Here is a 16,983-nt window from a genome sequence, read left to right on the forward strand (position 1 = left end):
AACATTTTTAACATTTATGATCGTTTGGAATGTGACTGTCAGCAGTTAATTTTTTATGAAGATGCAGTTTTCCCATTTCTATTTTCTGTTAGGAAAGGTTGATTCCAAACAAAGGTTGTGTTCAACTGTATAACTTGACTGCATTTCACTTCAGTGGCACCATGCCCTCTTTAATGGAAGAAAAAAAAAATTCAACCCTGTATTTTCATTCCTTCCACGAGGCAGGTCATGCTTGTAGACTAATTCTAGTAGTACTAATCGTCGTATTTGCCGTCATCATCATCAGCTCCAAATCTGCCAGATGTGCACATCTGTAGCATGCGAGCAAATTAGCACTGCAGAACAAAACGATTTGTATTGCGTTTTAATGCCAATGAACCCACTGTACAGCTCATTTCATCTGCCTAGCTGCCATTGTTCAACAGTATTTTAATCACAACTCATTAACGCCTTTCTATTAGCCTGCAGTTATGCCAACACTGACGTTGACATTTATGATGAGCAGTCAAACTGCAGCGTCTGAGACAAGGTTCATTTCATTGGAATCGGGCCGAAACCTCCTATGTCCAAATTTTGGAAATGTTTTCAAATTTTGTATTTTTTCCACAAATCTACAGTATACTATTGTTTCATCCCGATGTGTGTGTTATTTTTACAAATTAATGAAACAATCAAAAGTTTTGTTATTTACTTGCTCTTTTTGACGATGCAATGTTTATGACTCAACAAAGAGCGTTTTTTTTTATTTTTTTGGCTTCCTCAAAAGTGATGGTTCGGGAGATACAATTATTCTGCCCGACGCTGGCCGTTTAGAGTCACTCTGATCCACCTATACAATTTCAATTTGGTTTCCATAATTTGAAATATGCAGAGGAAACTGATAGTTTTCTGTCTTTTTGTATGTTTTGTACAGCACACTTTTTGAGTGTCACATATTCACGCAGAAAAGAACAAGTAGAAGCCCATACGAAGTAACCCATTAGCTTGTTGGCCCTTGGTGGGTGAGGTTACACAGAATCACATATACACACACGCGCACGCACACACACACACACACAGAAGGTCCCTAGGCTACAAGTGCACTGATAAAGTGTACTCCCAGAGTGACTTGCGATGCACCTTACACCAGCGACGTGCAGAAGATTGTCATGCCACATTTGTTCTACATGAAGTGATGGGAAGGAAACATCACTGCAGGGAGTTTGTGATGGAGATGAACTGCCAGCTTGTGTGGAAAAAAAGGGGAAAAAAAACACACATGAAAGCAGGCCACAGATTAAGGCTGCATGATGCGCTCGACTGGTTTCCTGCATGACGATGTTCGGGGGGGGGGGAGTGACCAAAACAGCAAACGACTAAGAGACAGTTGAAAAGTTGAGAGAAGACTTCTACCAAAGTGGAAAGACTGTCGTCAACAACACAAAGGATTCCTGTCATTGTTACATGTAGAAAAGTGTGTTCATCCAAAAAAAAACAATATGAAGGCTCTCTGCCAGGACCCAAAGGGTTTAATGAATTTGTATCAAATGCTCAGGCACCATAAAAAAAAATACCGGAAAAAGATGCTACTATGCCACGCTGTTGACTTAATTGTGTGAAGCAATGTATACATGACTTTATTAACTATTGGGAGGGAAGCAAACAGCCACGTTGGGAAATTGAGGACGCGCCCGTGTCGGGTGTGAAGTATAACATTTGTGAGACAGCCACTATTGCTTTTAACATACAGGAAACCAGGAGAGGCGACTGTTGGGGTTTAAACTTGACATTTCTGTACTACCTTTCCATCAGTCCCTTACACTTTCGCATTGTCCCGACCCCGAAGGCAAAAAAATCGACAGGTCCACTTAGTCATTCAGTCCTTGTTCGTGCTGTTTATACAGAACAGCAAGCCACAAAGAAAAAGCCGAAAAATGCCACTGCATGTCATAAACCAATGAAGTAACGGGTAAACCTCTTCATGCTTGGCGGAGGTAAATGATGACCTACATGCAGCTAGTAAGTGAGTAAACTGTTGGTAGGGGTCTTTTTAGGACATAGACATAGACAAAGCTTTGGGGGACTTGTGCCAATGTAAAATGTTAGCATGAGTCTTCCTATGACTAATGTGAAGAAAGGACTAAGTTTAACGCAAGCCCGGCCGGCCCAAGCGCGGCAACATCTACAAATGCAATGTTCACCTCTCAGCCATATATTCCCCGTTTCGTAAATGACAGCGGAATCTTCAAGCCGTCGGCTATTAGAGCTGCGGAGTTTCCGAAATAATAAAAGAATACGTGAGAGAGGAAAATAAAATTAGATTCTCCATCCCATCAGGGAGCACAAAGAGTTATCAAGCCTCGGGTCGTACACAGCTAGAACAAACAGCGTCGTAAGAGTCAAGCTGAGGCTAAAAGGGACTGTCGTGGCTTCTTGTTATTATAATAAACCGACTGCATAGTATGAACACGCTCCATAGGGAGAGCCTTTGATCAAACTAAAATCTCCCTTGTGTCGGATTCATTTTAATGTGGAGATAAAAGCGCACCTTTTATGTCGGCTACCTTTCATCTGTGGACTATGTGAGAAATATAAGCTCTAGAAGTCTAATTTGCTTTTTTAATCAGAGATGCGCGCAACAACATAGGCCAGAAATCTGTTTCACACAAACCACCCCCACCACCACTGAACCTGTGTTAGCTCACAGCCCATGAGGAGTTTGAGAGTTACTGAGGAGAGGCAGGGATTTAAGAAGATGGAAGCCGATAATCCAGGAAAGAGAGAGGTGGCAATGGGATTCAGCTAATACTCAAACATTCGCTAGGCTTTGCAGAGCAGCTCACACTATGATGATAAGCCCCACACAAATGTAGGTTTTATTGTGCTAAGAGAAGGTTAAACCCCAAAAGTAAAAATATCTCAAAACATCATACGAGATGGTAACGCTGCAACGTACTGCTAATATTTAGCAGACACGTCGCACTGAAAATGACAATTTTGTTGAAATGCTATATTCTATCAGAATTCCAAGTGTAGAAGTTTGAGTGGACGTTTGACTGTCAAATGCTCATAGGTCATTGAATTTGGAATATGACCAAAATGTTCAGGAAAATATCTTAAAGGACTTTTCCACAATTTTAATCAGCCCCTTAATAAGATGTGAGTGCCACATTTAAAGACCCCAACAATCGAAAATTACACAACACTTTTCACCGTCACTGAACAGCCCCATCCTGCCTCTCCCGCGGGGTGTGCCTACGTGACTACCGGTTTGTATTACCGTGACTACAGAGTGTGAATCCTAGGAGAAACATGGCTGCCGGAAGAAGTCGAGCAGTACAGCCGTACGCGTCTGAATCCTGAGTTTGACCCTTGACCCTTAAAAACAACAGGGGCAGAAACAAAGTTCTGGATAAGCAGTTCAGAGTATGAATGAATTCATGGATGGATGGACATAAAAATGAACATAAGACAATTGAACATAATTTAAAAACAATAAAACAGTAACAATGCCTAGGAATAAAAATGTATTTTAGGGCAGGTTTAAAAAAACGTGCAAAAACGGAAAAAAAATGGACAGCAAAGGGGCTTGTCTAACGTGCACCAGGAGGTCATTCCAGAGTTTGAGACCAGCAACAGAAAAACCTTATGCTCTCTGAACTTCCGCTTGGACTTCAGTACCTCCAGGGAGCAGCTTTTCAGCTGACAGGTGAAGCACCGGGCCGGAGTGTCAGGATGGAGAAGTTCAGAGAGGTGAGGCAAGACGGGACCATTTTGAGATGTGAAAACAAAAAATGAACTCTGAAGTGCACAGGCAGCCAGTGGAGGGAGGCAAGTATAGTTAGGTGTTCCAGTTAAGAGATCAGCGGCAGCATTTTGAACCAGCTGCAGACATTTGAGGGAGGACTGGCTGACTCCAAAGTGAAGTGCATTACAGAAATCCATTCGGTATGTGATGAAGTCATAGATTACAGTTTCAAAGTGCTGCTGTGAAAGAAAAGGCTTCACCTTTGCCAGCTGCATGAGTTACCAAGAGCTTGACTTAACTACCGCACCATTTTGCCGATCCAATTTAAAATCACTGCCCAAGTTTGAAACTGTTCGCTTAACAAAGTATGGCATGGGGCCTAAATCAACAGGGGTTGTGATTTACAAGGGCCACTGCGACCAAACACCATCACTTCGCTTTTCTATTTATTAAAGTTTAAGTTCAAGGCCATCGAGGCTTTATAATGTCTTCAAGAGATAATAAAAGCAGTCTCGAGGAAAGGGCATCTTTTTCCTGAACAAGTTGGAGAGGCACAGCTACAACAGGAGGATACTTTATGCTTACTTAGGAACTTTATTCCACTTTGCACTTGTTGGTGCATGATGCCATATATGTAACCTTCATGCATTTGTTTTCTTGCAGTGGCGACTATGCTAGTGACTACCACATAATGTTATACACTTGATGTGCTAATACTGTTTGCTATCCCCAATCTATGTATCAAACAACACTGCAGCTCTGTTTAGCTACTGGCCTCGACATGATAGTGTTTGAGCGTAATCCGGCCCTTGATAGCAACAAAGAAAAATGGGATCGAAGGCTTCATTCTGCCTTTTTTTGCTTGTTAGAGATACTCAGCTATACCACTAATTTTCCATCATTATTTTTCGAATTCTGACCAAACACCAGGTGAACTGGCGTGCCGTGCCGCAAGGACTGTTTGATTTTAGAGGTTCCACTTGACAGCAAACAACACATCCATCCCAAAAAGCAACCGATAACACATCTCGGCCAAAAAGAAGTGACAGACAATAGTTTTCATATTTGTAGTCTTCTGAACATGCCGGCACAGTTTCTGAATATAAATTCTAAAAAAAAAAGTCAATTGAATAAAAAGTGTACAATTGATGGGAATGTCATCACTTGCAACAGCTATAACTTCTCCAATGGCAATGATCATAAAAACTTGAGTATCTCATCAAAAGCTGCTGCATTGTCACGGTTTATGATATTGAAGAAAAACTTTTCCAAACAGCCGTCAAACTTTTAAAAAGATGACACCTAATCTGGAATGCATACAAGAGCGGAGAGGGAAAAAAAATAATCACAGTGGAAAAACAATGACATCTCCAATAGGCTTAGAGACAGCCCAAAAGCAACCATAAGTCATAAATCAGTGTAAAATGAAGGATCTTGGCATTAGAAAGTGCAGAATGATGAGGGCAAAGTACATAATCTCTTTTGTATTACATGGAAGACGTGGCAAAATGACATGCAAACACAGAGAGACACTGCAGGTGGTGAGCGGAGGCTTAATGAAAAGGACCAGTTGTTTTTCAGCGAGCAGATGGATCGGCCTCTGGGCCTGCGCCGTCTCAATCTTGTCCCACATTGCTGCAGTCGCCCCTTTTAACAGCGGCTTCCTGCCAGCTCATCACAAACGCGGATAAGCACACGCTCTGAATGGGCAGGGAGTCGCGAAAAAAACAGCGTGGTTGATCTGCACAGGGGCACGCATCAAAAGGCTGAACTGGCAGGGCAGTCACATAAAATGTATCTCTGTGCTCAAAGGCATAGTTTCCAGCAATATATGATGCAGACATCATTGACAGGCACAACACATGGTGAAATCCTTTGGGGAAGCACGGTTGGACATTATGCAATTTTAATGGGCTTGCTCCAAATTCCTTCCCAGGCTGCACGGCACGAGCAGTTGATTAATCAAGCACGTACAGCCCATTCTTATCCTTAATTCATACCAACTTGCATTACCTTACAGTTGTCACAAACACAGTAATCCCATAAGAAAATCCTCCTCTTCCATTATCTCTCAAACACAGGCACATAAACAGAGCAGACTTTGTTCACTGGTTGACTTCCAAGTTTCAACTCTTTTTCCCATAGGAGATCATGTGAAGTGAATCAATTTGTGCCGGATTCAAAAATGATTATGCCACCATTATGAAACCTTTATGAACGAGACACTTGCGCCTTGAGATATGAGCTGCCGCTTGCCCCATTTTCTGTCTTGAGATAAGAGTGTGCTTCAGACCCCAAACCACTCGATGGCGGCAGCACACTTCACAACATCCAGCCACCATCAATTCACATTGGTTTCCTTGCAGGGGAAGGACAATGAATGTCAGTTGTTGTCAGTTTAGCACAAAAGAAAATGGATGGATTGAGATTTATATCTGCTTGGCAAAATGTATTTGTGTGTGTAACTTGGATTTTTTTCATATTGGTCATATTGTTTTGAGCAGCCAGACCGTTTACTGTGGTTGTTGCATTATTTCCAGGTTGTACTGTTATCACTTTTTCCCCCCCCCTTTTCGCAATCACTGGTGCCCTTTTGCGTTGACACCACATATCGGTAAACATGAAAAAGTAACACACGCTTGTGAAGTTGAGCTAAATTGAGGATTTCATCTTTTGTGGCGGTTGGTCTGGAACCTAATCCCCGCGATAAACGAGGGATTACTGTAAAATCATTTTGTCTAATAGTAGTCTCAGTAGGTTCTACTTAGCATTTGGGTCATGACCTGGCAGGACGCAGAGAGGGGTTACAGGTGACATGGGGTACAAGCATAATGACAATTGATCAAAGTTAGTAAAGGCCTGATTATCGGAAGACTCAAAGAGATTGTCCTGATTGGTTATCCTGTGCTGTGGTTTTTCCCTCTCCGATCTGCTTGGAAAACAGTCAGGGCCGACAATCGTAAATGTTAATCCTGTTCAATATGTATGATCGCAAATCCTTGTGTGTGGTCAACACTGAATTCGGCAGAGGGCTCTTTGACCGTGATGTCAAACGGAACAAGAGCCAATTAGAAAGCGGCCTGAAGCTCGCACCATTACCGGACACAAATAGAGGGGCAACTGGTTGTGTTGCGCGTTTGTCTTGTTATTTAATTATTTAAGTCATTTACCACAATAAAAATGTCAGTGTAGTTACCAGACGTGCTAACAGTTTGCCCAACTTCTATCCCTTCTTCTACTCCTACTCTTGTATTTTAATATTTTCCGGCATTCTGGATGCCCTGTGGCCCCATGCTGCCTCTCACCAGTCAGTTTTGGTACCACGACAGACATTATGTATGCTGCGTGCTCTGCTGGTCGTCATCTTTCTCGACACCACACACACACTATTAGAGCAGTAAAAACACACATGGTGATTCCCCCCCCCCCCCCCCCCCCCACCCCCCCCCCCACACACACACATGCGTTGCTTGGGTCTCTCACATTAAAATAAATAAATAAATAAAATGGTTTAAAATGTTCCAAATCGTTATCATGTACCCATCCCTAGTAATACTACAACATAGTCATGTTTACTGCAGCACAAGCAAGAGGGACAGGGAGCATTTTTAAGCACGTGTACACACAGAAAGCACACGTCGGTTGTACCTTCTGTACGGATGGTGAAGGGGGCGTCCCCCAGTCTTTTGGCTGAAAATTGCCCCCCCAGAGAAGTCATTAGAAAGCACAGGCTGAAGAAGCCTATCCCCACCACGAATATCCTGCAACACACAAAAGCGGGGGGAAAGAGGGAAGTGTTAAAAGGAGTGAATTGAGTTTCATGTGAGAATGAAGAAACCAGGCGAGGCATTTAGAGGCAGGTAAATTGTGGGTGGGAGAATATAGGCAGACAAACAGGCAAAGTATTTTGGGTTAGGTTGGCAAGGCAACCATTGACACGGCAAGGCCAATGGAAAATTGGGGATAAACGTCTGAAATATAACAATCACACAAGCAGACGCAGAAGCTGAAGTTAAACTTCAGGAAAATGCAGAGGTCAAATATATAAATAGTATGTAATGCTTCTTATAATGTATGGCCCCAAGTAATGTCAGGATAGAATTGTATATACAGTGTACACACTCTCTTACAGTGCAGTATGGATGAACCTGCATTAAGTATTGTGGTGCCAATATTTTCTGTATTACTGTAATAACACTGAGAAACACCAGGAGTCTTTTTCTCATTTGGATCCCTGCATGGAAGAGGAGAGTTTGTGCAACACACCCTACGAGTTGCACTACACAATGGCTTTGACTAAACTGACAGCTGTGGTCCCATATACCGTATACTAAGCAAAACAACAACAACAACAACAAAAAACCCTCCTCGTAATCATAAAAACAAGTAACACTTGCATAATAATTATACATTTTAACAATTTCATAGTGTGATAGCATCCTTATCAGCTGAAAAATATTGTGATATCATATCATGATTCCTTTACTGGAGGCAAAATATTGTGACATCGTATTGTGATGCTATTATTATCATTGATACCATCATTGTGGTTGGCAAAATACTGATTTTGTGGCGTGATACTATTGGAGTCAAGGGCAAAATATTAAGTAATCACGGACCTTTTTGAAACAGCTACTTCTTGGGTAGACTACCTTTGTGAAATAACAAATGTGCTCCAATTATCTTATCATCAAGAATGATATTTATCTATATGAAGACACTGACCATTTGAATGATTTTTACTATAATTACTAACATTGAATTAAGGCAGGAAACAAACATCAAAATGCAACAGTTTATCATTATGCGAGTGTCTACATTGTCATATGATCACGTCTACAACCTTCCTAGGAAATCACAATGTTCCCTTACTGGTGAGCTATTTTTAGATCGGGCCCACGTGGTCCTTGGGGACCTCCGTGTTATTGTATTGTTGTACTGTAAATATCCTTGACAAAATATTGCAATATCCTATCGTGATACTATCAAAAATCGCAATGTTAAGTGTTAAACTGTGTACATTCTTGCACACCGGCAGCATCTCGTCTCTAACGTGGCTGATACTACCATCGAAGCTGTGAAATTAATTTTGTTCCGTCTTTCAGTGTTGGTGGCATTAACACATCACCGCACGTTTTGTCTTTACAGGCAGTTTAAAAGGGGGCTCAAAGTCCTAGAAACTAGGGCAACAATGGGCTCTTAACGCAGTCTTAGCAGCATCCGCTGTTGCGCTTTATTTACATCGACTACTTTTATTGGTGACACACGGCTACCCACTCCCTGGCAGTTGTGCATAAACGTGTTTTATGAAATCTCATGGTTTAAGACAGGAGTGTGTGCATTCTCCCTTGTTAAGACAGCCCAGAGACGTTCACATGACTTAAAAGAGGGTAAAGGCAGGTGTTTTGTATCTATCTTAACCCAGTTAAGCTACTGTTGTCAAAAGAAAAGGGATCAAAGGGTTATCTTAGTATGCCAAAGAGTCTTTGGGGAACTGGAGAGAGGTTAGGGGGAAAATCCACTGGACAAAATAGCAATTGGCCTTCGTGACTTCGTGATTTTTAAGCCCCAGTTTTAAAAATCGAAGACACAGTTAAGGTGACAGACAGATTTATGTGACAATTAATGCATTTCACTCCAGAACAAATTCAAGCAGCAGACCACTCTCTCCAAATAAATGAAATCAAATCGAAACAGTACAATTCATAATCTTGAGGCAGTCCTTCAAAAGCAACCTTTGTGATGGATAAATTATAAACGTGTGCTTGGTAAATAATGTGTCAAAGTAGCGTCAGTCACGCAAACGTTCTGAACAGAACCAGCGAATATTGATGTGGCTTGCTAGGAAGGAATTCCCAATGACAGCGAGGAAGTCACAAAATTTACCGATCCGGCTCGCCCAAAGGTGATGAAGAGGATGCCGAATGATGCGCGAGGGCATAATATGTCTTGTTTTTACGAGCCTAATATTCTAAGAGGGGCCAAGTCGTAAAATTCCGAAAAGGAAGTGTTCGTTTTTAGCTGAAAATGAAAACGTACAGCTTTAAATTCGTTGTTGGATGGAGGAGTATGGGCAGCCTGATGGATGAGTGGTTAGCACATCTGCCTCACATTTCTGAGGGTTTGGGTTTTAATCTTTTTGTGTGGTTTCGCTTGTTCTCCCAGCACTTGAGTGGGTTTTCTCCGGTTACTCTGGCATTCCAAAAAAAAAAAAAAAAAAAAAAAAACATGCTTGTTGGGTTGACTGAAAATTAAATTGCCCATAGGTGTGGATGTGAGTATGAATGGTTATTTATCTACCTGTACGTGTGCCCTACAATTGCCTGGCGACAGGTTCAGGGTGTCAGCCCGTCTTCACTCAGTCATCTGAGATTGGTTACAGCTCACACACAACCCTAATGACGATCAATTGCGAGTGCTATATAATACTTATATATATATATATATATATATATATGACATACTGATTTGTGCATATTAAAGACGTCATCGTCATGTACCGTGTGCACAGTAGTCACATCGCTGGGTCCTGCGCAATGTTGCAGACAAACAACATAGGCAACAGATCAATAGTGTTAGGAATGTGTGAATGGCTCTACAGTATCACTGGACAGGAAAATAAATGATTTGAACTTCATGTCCAGCTGGACTATTGCTCAATATTACAGTACATTTAAATACTGCTAGACGTCATACAAATGACGCTTTATGCTTTTGTGCTCTACTGAGCACTGTTTTTTCCAGAAAGGGAAAAAGAGTTACGTGTGCTGGTTCACACGTTACGTGCATGTCATCCTGAATTTTTTTTAACATCGCAATATATAAATATCGCGGGGTTCAAGAAAATCGGAAAGTAATTTTTGTCTCCAATATGGTCCAGCCCGACTTTGTAGGGATTTTATGAAGAGATGGACACATGTTCCTGCAATGTCTCCCCATCCGAGCAGCTGGCACGAGTTCACCGTTCGGCGGTTACCTTTGTGCTTTCGCATCTGCTGGGCACATCTTGGGAATAAAGCCGCAGCTCAGTCATAAGTGATAAACACCAATTATGATTGCAGAATTACAGTGAGAAGTTCAAGGCTGAACACAATCTGTTGTGAGATGCTGGTTGACTGTCAAGCTGTTTGAATTTCACAACTATGAAAGATAAAAATAAGCTGCAAAATAATGTCACTGGGTACGAGTGGTTAGCACATCTGCCTTACAGCTCTACGGATCTGAGTTTGAATATCATCTCTGCCTTTCCTGGATTGTTGTTTTAACTTCTTAATCAAGTCGATTTAAAAACAGAATAGAAAGAGTTTTAAAAGTGAATCCGTTACATGAGGAACTCTGTTTCATTTGGCTCGAATCTAGTGCATTTGCAAGTGGGGAAGTGCAACACCGGGGTCGATATGAAGTGAAAAGAGGCATGAAATCTATTTAGCCGGTGTAAGGGTAGAGGAGCTGCTCCGAAGACGTCCGAGGGCGATCGTCATCCCCTCTGATTATTATTCAGCCGTTTTGCAAAGGGCTGTTAGGTGGGTGACGTGGGAGGATTAGACCTTGCTCCTCCTGCGCTGACGAGCCTTTAATTAACAGGCTTAAAGTAAATGCTCTTCTCCCTTTAATTGGATCAGGAGAGGGGATGCGCTATCGGCTAATTGGCTCGCTCTAACATATACACCTATCTGATTTGGCCTCTCGGCAGATGATTGAGAAAGCTGACAAGTTATGCCAGCTATGGGGGAGGTGTTGGCGTTCTCCGACAAAGTTTTGCTGCCGCTAGTAATCAGCCTTCTGGCAGTTCTGTGGGTATTCTGGCAACAAGAAGTACAGCTGGAGACAGTGGTGCAATTTGCAAGTTTTATATAAGCTGCATTGTGAGCAGAGTGGGTTACATCATAGTTGCAGGTCTTAAACTCCAAATCGAACACATTTCAAATCAAAATCAAGCAGGCTGCAGCTGCCCGACTAACATTTTTTTAATGACATGAAGAGTTATTTGTAAAGAAAGAAAAAAAAAAAAAGGCATTCATCTCTTTATTTGTGCACAAACATTGCTCAGCCACATGTTTATAATGGAGCAGCCCATGCAGCAAGTGCAGCGTCAGGTGCTTGTTTCACCACTCGCTCCATGGCTGCTAAACAATACAGTTCTGACCCAACTATAATCCTTCTGCTACGGGGGAAACATCTGCTGAGCAGCTGCTGTGCAATACTTGGAAAGGCGTTTTTTATATGCTATGCACAGTAGCTTTGAGGGGTCCATCTAAATGCTGGCGTGGCAGCTTGAGAAGGCACCCGGAACACCCCGCTGTCACAAAAACTGACCGGAGTCAGGCGTGCAAGAGCAGGGATCCAACTAATACCTGGGAAGACTTGTTACATGAGAAGTGTTCGGAGGGCTCCGTTTAATTCATTGGGCGCCCGCTTGAGAACTCAATTAGACTTGACCGCTGTGACGACATGTAATGAGAAGCAAGCGCGTGAAAGCAAACATCTCCATCTGACAAAACATCTCCAGGTGTCTCCTCCAGTGATGTCGTTTTGAATGAGCCTGAGCTCTGAGCGTGCTATCTGCACATAGCAATACGCTGCATTCCAGTGTTATGCAGTCGTGCTGTAAGAATCTGGCTTAAACCTGGACATGTGGAACATTTCTTAACTTCTACCACTCAATACCAACACACTATTATAATTACTATTCCTCCTTTTTTTTGCATTTAATTGTAACTTGTCATTCATACTGGTAGATGGGCGTTCGCTGACATTTTTTTTCTAGCTAGGAAACGTTGCAGGTGGTCAGAGAGAGCACCGCTGTCCTCTGTTCGAATCCAAATGAGAGGCGCTAGCTGTTGAGTCATGTGCATGTGTTATAGTTTAAGGTAAATGTTGCAACATGACAAGTCGCCGCAGTCTTTGAGGGATTTGCTAAAAAAAATAAAAAATATATAATAATTTTATTTATATTTATATATATATATATATATATATATATATATATATATATATATATATATATATATATATATATATATATATATATATATATATATATATATATATATATATATATATATATATATATATATATCCCCCCCGGGACACCATATAGCGGCACGGTGGCCGACTGGTTAGAGCGTCAGCCTCACAGTTCTGAGGACCCTGGGTTCAATCCCCGGCCCCGCCTGTGTGGAGTTTGCATGTTCTCCCCGTGGCTGCGTCGGTTTTCTCCGGTTTCCTCCCACATCCCAAAAACATGCATGAATTGGAGACTCTAAATTGCCCGTAGGTGTGACTGTGAGTGCGAATGGTCGTTTGTTTGTATGTGCCCTGCGATTGGCTGGCAACCAGTTCAGGGTGTACCCCGCCTCCTGCCCGATGACAGCTGGGATAGGCTCCAGCACGCCCGCGACCCTAGTGAGGAGAAGCGGCTCAGAAAATGGATATATAGATATATAGATATATCTATATATCTATATATCTATATACAGTTTAAAACAAAACATGGAATGAGTAATTCTAACGCCTACATGCCAAATAACTTAACTCAAAAAAACATTTTTTAATTTAAAAATCAATTGATTACTAAAATACATGACCGATTCTACTCCCACACTGCTGTGCTCGCGAATAATGTTACATTGACACAATTTTAAATTTTGACGCGTCGACTTTGAGAACTCCTCGAAAATTCTCCGGAAGTCATCATCAAACAAAAACAATCAAAAATAATAATACAAAATTGGTGTGTTGCCCTCAGGTTGAAGTGGCCATTCCAACCACACTCAAGATTATGACATATTGTCATTTTTTTTCATTTCAAATGGATTTTCCATTAACATTTACAGTGTAATTTAGGAAAAAGAAAGATGTAGGACCAAAGAGAATCGTTGAAGTATTATTATCCAGTATTCACAAAAGTCAACTTGTGTTCATGTGCTTTAGCCTACACGTTGTGCATTGCATTTCATATAAAGTCTATATTTGATATTTAGTCCTCACTATATGGCAATTTGAAAACGTATTGTAATTGCGTCAATTGCGGGCCAGCATGAATCATAACAGACTGATTTACGTTCTACACGTAAACAGAGAAGTGTCAATCACAACGCACCGATATGACAAAGAACAAGCATGTGCCCAATTCCATAAAAAATACAATTATAATTAAAAATGAAATAATAACATATCTGTGTGCTTACCTGAACGGCTTGAAGGTGGCGAGCCATCTTCTGAGCATTATTTTGCCGTCGGTGCCGCCAGTGCTCATTTCCCGAAACGAGCGACCCCTGACATGGACGCCAAGCTCCCGGCTGCGGTGTGCTCACCGAACATGTTGGCCAGTCTTCCCACCGGCGTCAATGAAACGTCTTCGAGTTCAAGTGGTGGGAAAGTGCAAAGTTTTATCCAGAAAATCTCCCGTGTCAGTCGACTTTTTTTCTTCTTCTTCTTCTTCTTCTTCTTTTTTTCTTAAATCTCAGCGGCCGTCTGGCGACTCCGGAGTAATGTCGCCGCAGGTTGTTGTTGTTTTTTTTTTTTTTTCTCCCCCGCCCTTGAACTTCTTTGCGATAACGGCGTCGTGTAACGTGGAGCGAGTCGGCGAGCTTCTGCTTCGGACGAGTCCGCGCAGAGCTTCGCTAAGCCGGCTTGAACTTGTCACAGACGCCCACCCGAGTGTGCCGACACTCACTGGCTCCCGGCGATTTCTTCGCTTCCCCGAGTCGAGCGCCATTACTGATGTACACGGTATCCGGTGATAATTTCACAATAAATCATTCACGCACGCTTCACGGCAAAACACGGGAAGCGGCGGTGTGGAAACCACATTATTGTAGATAATATCCAATTTTAACTTACAAATATCTCGATGTAACGCGTGCAACGCCTAAAGAAAAGAAAACGTAAATACGTTGGTCGCTCTTATTTTGGGCGACACAAAGCCATCTTTTCCGGGTTGCACCTTACTTCCGGCATGTAAACGCCGCACCGATGGACAGCTCCGGCTGCTCCAACTCATTTGCTTGCATCAGCATTAAACCTCTGTATCCAACCAACGAATTAGTAAGTAGTACTGCTGATACTCCTACGACTACTACTACTAATCATCATCATTATCATACTTTTCAATTGTTTATATACTCTATATTTTCTATTTATTTATTGAATATGTATTTCTATTTCTATTTTCTCTATATTTTCTATATAGCTAGGCGGTCGCCAGTCAATCACAGGGCACATAAAAAAAAAAAATACACACACACACCATTCACACTCACATCAATGTCTATGTTTATCTGAATTTGAATATATGATAAAAAATGGAGGTTGGTCCAGAACACACAAGCGTGTTGGCAATAAACATTGGGCCTTGCTGTCACCCTACACCAACACTAATTATAGCACGCGATTTTAGACTGTTTAAATTGCACTATAAACAATGGGCAACTAGCAAATGTAAGGCCCATTCTTTGCACAAATGAATTATTTTAGAACCATGGAGAGCGACATTCGCTGTAGCCAGGATACAACAGCGGCACCTAGAGGTCATGAGACGCCTCAGGCGGGATGCATGCAGTCAGTGGAGGGGGAGAGGGGGGGGGGACCAAAAAAAACATTCCTGGAAAGGAATTTCAATGTCATTGAATTGCAAATGCATATAATAGCACAGACCCCCCCCCCCCCCCCCCCAAAAAAAAAAATGAAGCAGGAGTTGTGGGCAAGCGGTGGAAACGCACATACCCGAAATCGCAGGGCCAACGAAATGCAAATGAAAATGACATTCCTCTTCTCATGCATCACTTGCCCCGTGATGCTTTGACTTGACAGCGAAGCGCCCGTGCAAGCTGCCAGGGTGGTGGGAAGAGTTCTGCTCCATCAGCAGCAATTCCCTTGGCAAACATTTGATTTTTGCACGCGTTTACTGCACCGATGCTTGCTGCAGTTTACGCACACACGCATCTGGTGTATACATACAGTATGTGTTTCCCCTTGTGTTTAGTGTCAGGTTCAAGACACCTAAAACATCAAGACAGACACAGAGGTAGTTCAGTTTTCAGACTTGCAAGGAGAAAACGGCCAAGAGTGTACTTAGTTACAGTCTCCAACCATTTTCTGAGTTCACTCTGCCGGATTCTCTCTTTTTATTACTTTAGGGCAGTTCCCTTGTTACATATGAGTTACAACGTGAAAAAGGTGGGGGCGTGCATGCTTGTTGATCAGCACATAACACTCTTTGTTGTGGTTGAGACAGTAGAAGAATTATATACTTCTTATCAAGACACAGGAAGACTCCAGCTCAAATTTGTCCTTGCACCTGCAAGCACATGACTCATCCTGTGGGAGAAAACTTTGCACGCAGTGATAACACATTTCTCTAACTAGAAGTAAGCAGAAAAGCACAACACATGATAACTTATTGACATTTTCCCATCATCTAGCATTAAGCTATTTGCTGGATTTGGAATACACAATGTGTGATGCTCCTAGTTTTTTGTTGAGTTTTACGGTACACTGAAATTGGGAGTGGCATTAAACAGCTTGAAGCGTCTATCTTTATATATAAAAAAAAAAAAAAAAAAACAGTTGTTCGCTGTTTGTCAAAATGTTTCTTTTTGTGAAGTGAGTTGAGCTGATGTCACTGCCACTATACAGCGCTCCTATCTCAAGTCTGCGCTCGCAAGTCAAAGCAAAAAAGAAAGAAACCCTTAAGTCAAGTCACTCGTATCTCAAGGCACCGCTTTATTTCTTGTATTTTTTTTCCTAGTTACAAACTCTGAAAGAAACTTTGAGTGGTTTTTCAAATATTAGAAAACCATGACTGAGCTTCTCAACGTAACACACCGTTCTTAGAGATTACATGCAAATGCATTGCACTTAAAAGTTCAATACAACTGAACTCCAAGTGCACTTCAATTTGTATCTCCCTTCATTTCCTTCGCATCGATTGGTAAGATCTTCGCGCATTCGAATACATTTGCTCGTATTTCATGTTTTAGAGACATTTTTGGGAATCCCCGGTCTATTGCATTGATCTCATAACCAACAGCTGTGACTGACAGAGCCGCCGTCCCGTCGTGTGACACGAGCGTGGAACCCGCAGAGGTGACGAGCTCCCCGAAGTGTCTGCCCACGGGCTGCAAAGAGCTCATCTCTGCGCCGCGACTGTTTTACACACAATCGCTGCCAAAGCGGACAAAAAGAGAGGCTGTCTTTTTATTTCACTCTCTCTGCGATGCTTCAACACTCAATTTAACAGCCGAAAGATTCTG

The 16,983-nt window shown here is 42.0% G+C and overlaps 1 protein-coding gene across 4 annotated transcripts in view; it reads right to left on the minus strand.

Annotated features, from left to right (window-relative positions):
* The window catches only part of LOC133404339 (alpha-1,6-mannosylglycoprotein 6-beta-N-acetylglucosaminyltransferase B-like), a 91,027-nt gene extending 76,636 nt beyond the window's left edge, over nt 1–14,391 (minus strand). For 3 of the 4 annotated variants that reach the window (XM_061680121.1, XM_061680120.1, XM_061680119.1), the window contains exons 1-2: nt 13,918–14,391; nt 7,376–7,488 (exon numbers count right to left, since the gene is read on the minus strand). In XM_061680121.1, the coding sequence (XP_061536105.1) occupies nt 7,376–7,488; nt 13,918–13,985 (181 nt within the window). In that variant the 5' untranslated portion in view covers nt 13,986–14,391. The remainder of the gene's footprint in view (nt 1–7,375; nt 7,489–13,917) is intronic. The other variant, XM_061680122.1, reaches the window with a different exon arrangement.
* Between the last annotated feature and the right edge of the window lie 2,592 nt (nt 14,392–16,983).

The sequence above is a fragment of the Phycodurus eques genome, chromosome 6 (genome assembly GCF_024500275.1).
Source record: "Phycodurus eques isolate BA_2022a chromosome 6, UOR_Pequ_1.1, whole genome shotgun sequence".
Lineage (NCBI taxonomy): Eukaryota > Metazoa > Chordata > Actinopteri > Syngnathiformes > Syngnathidae > Phycodurus > Phycodurus eques.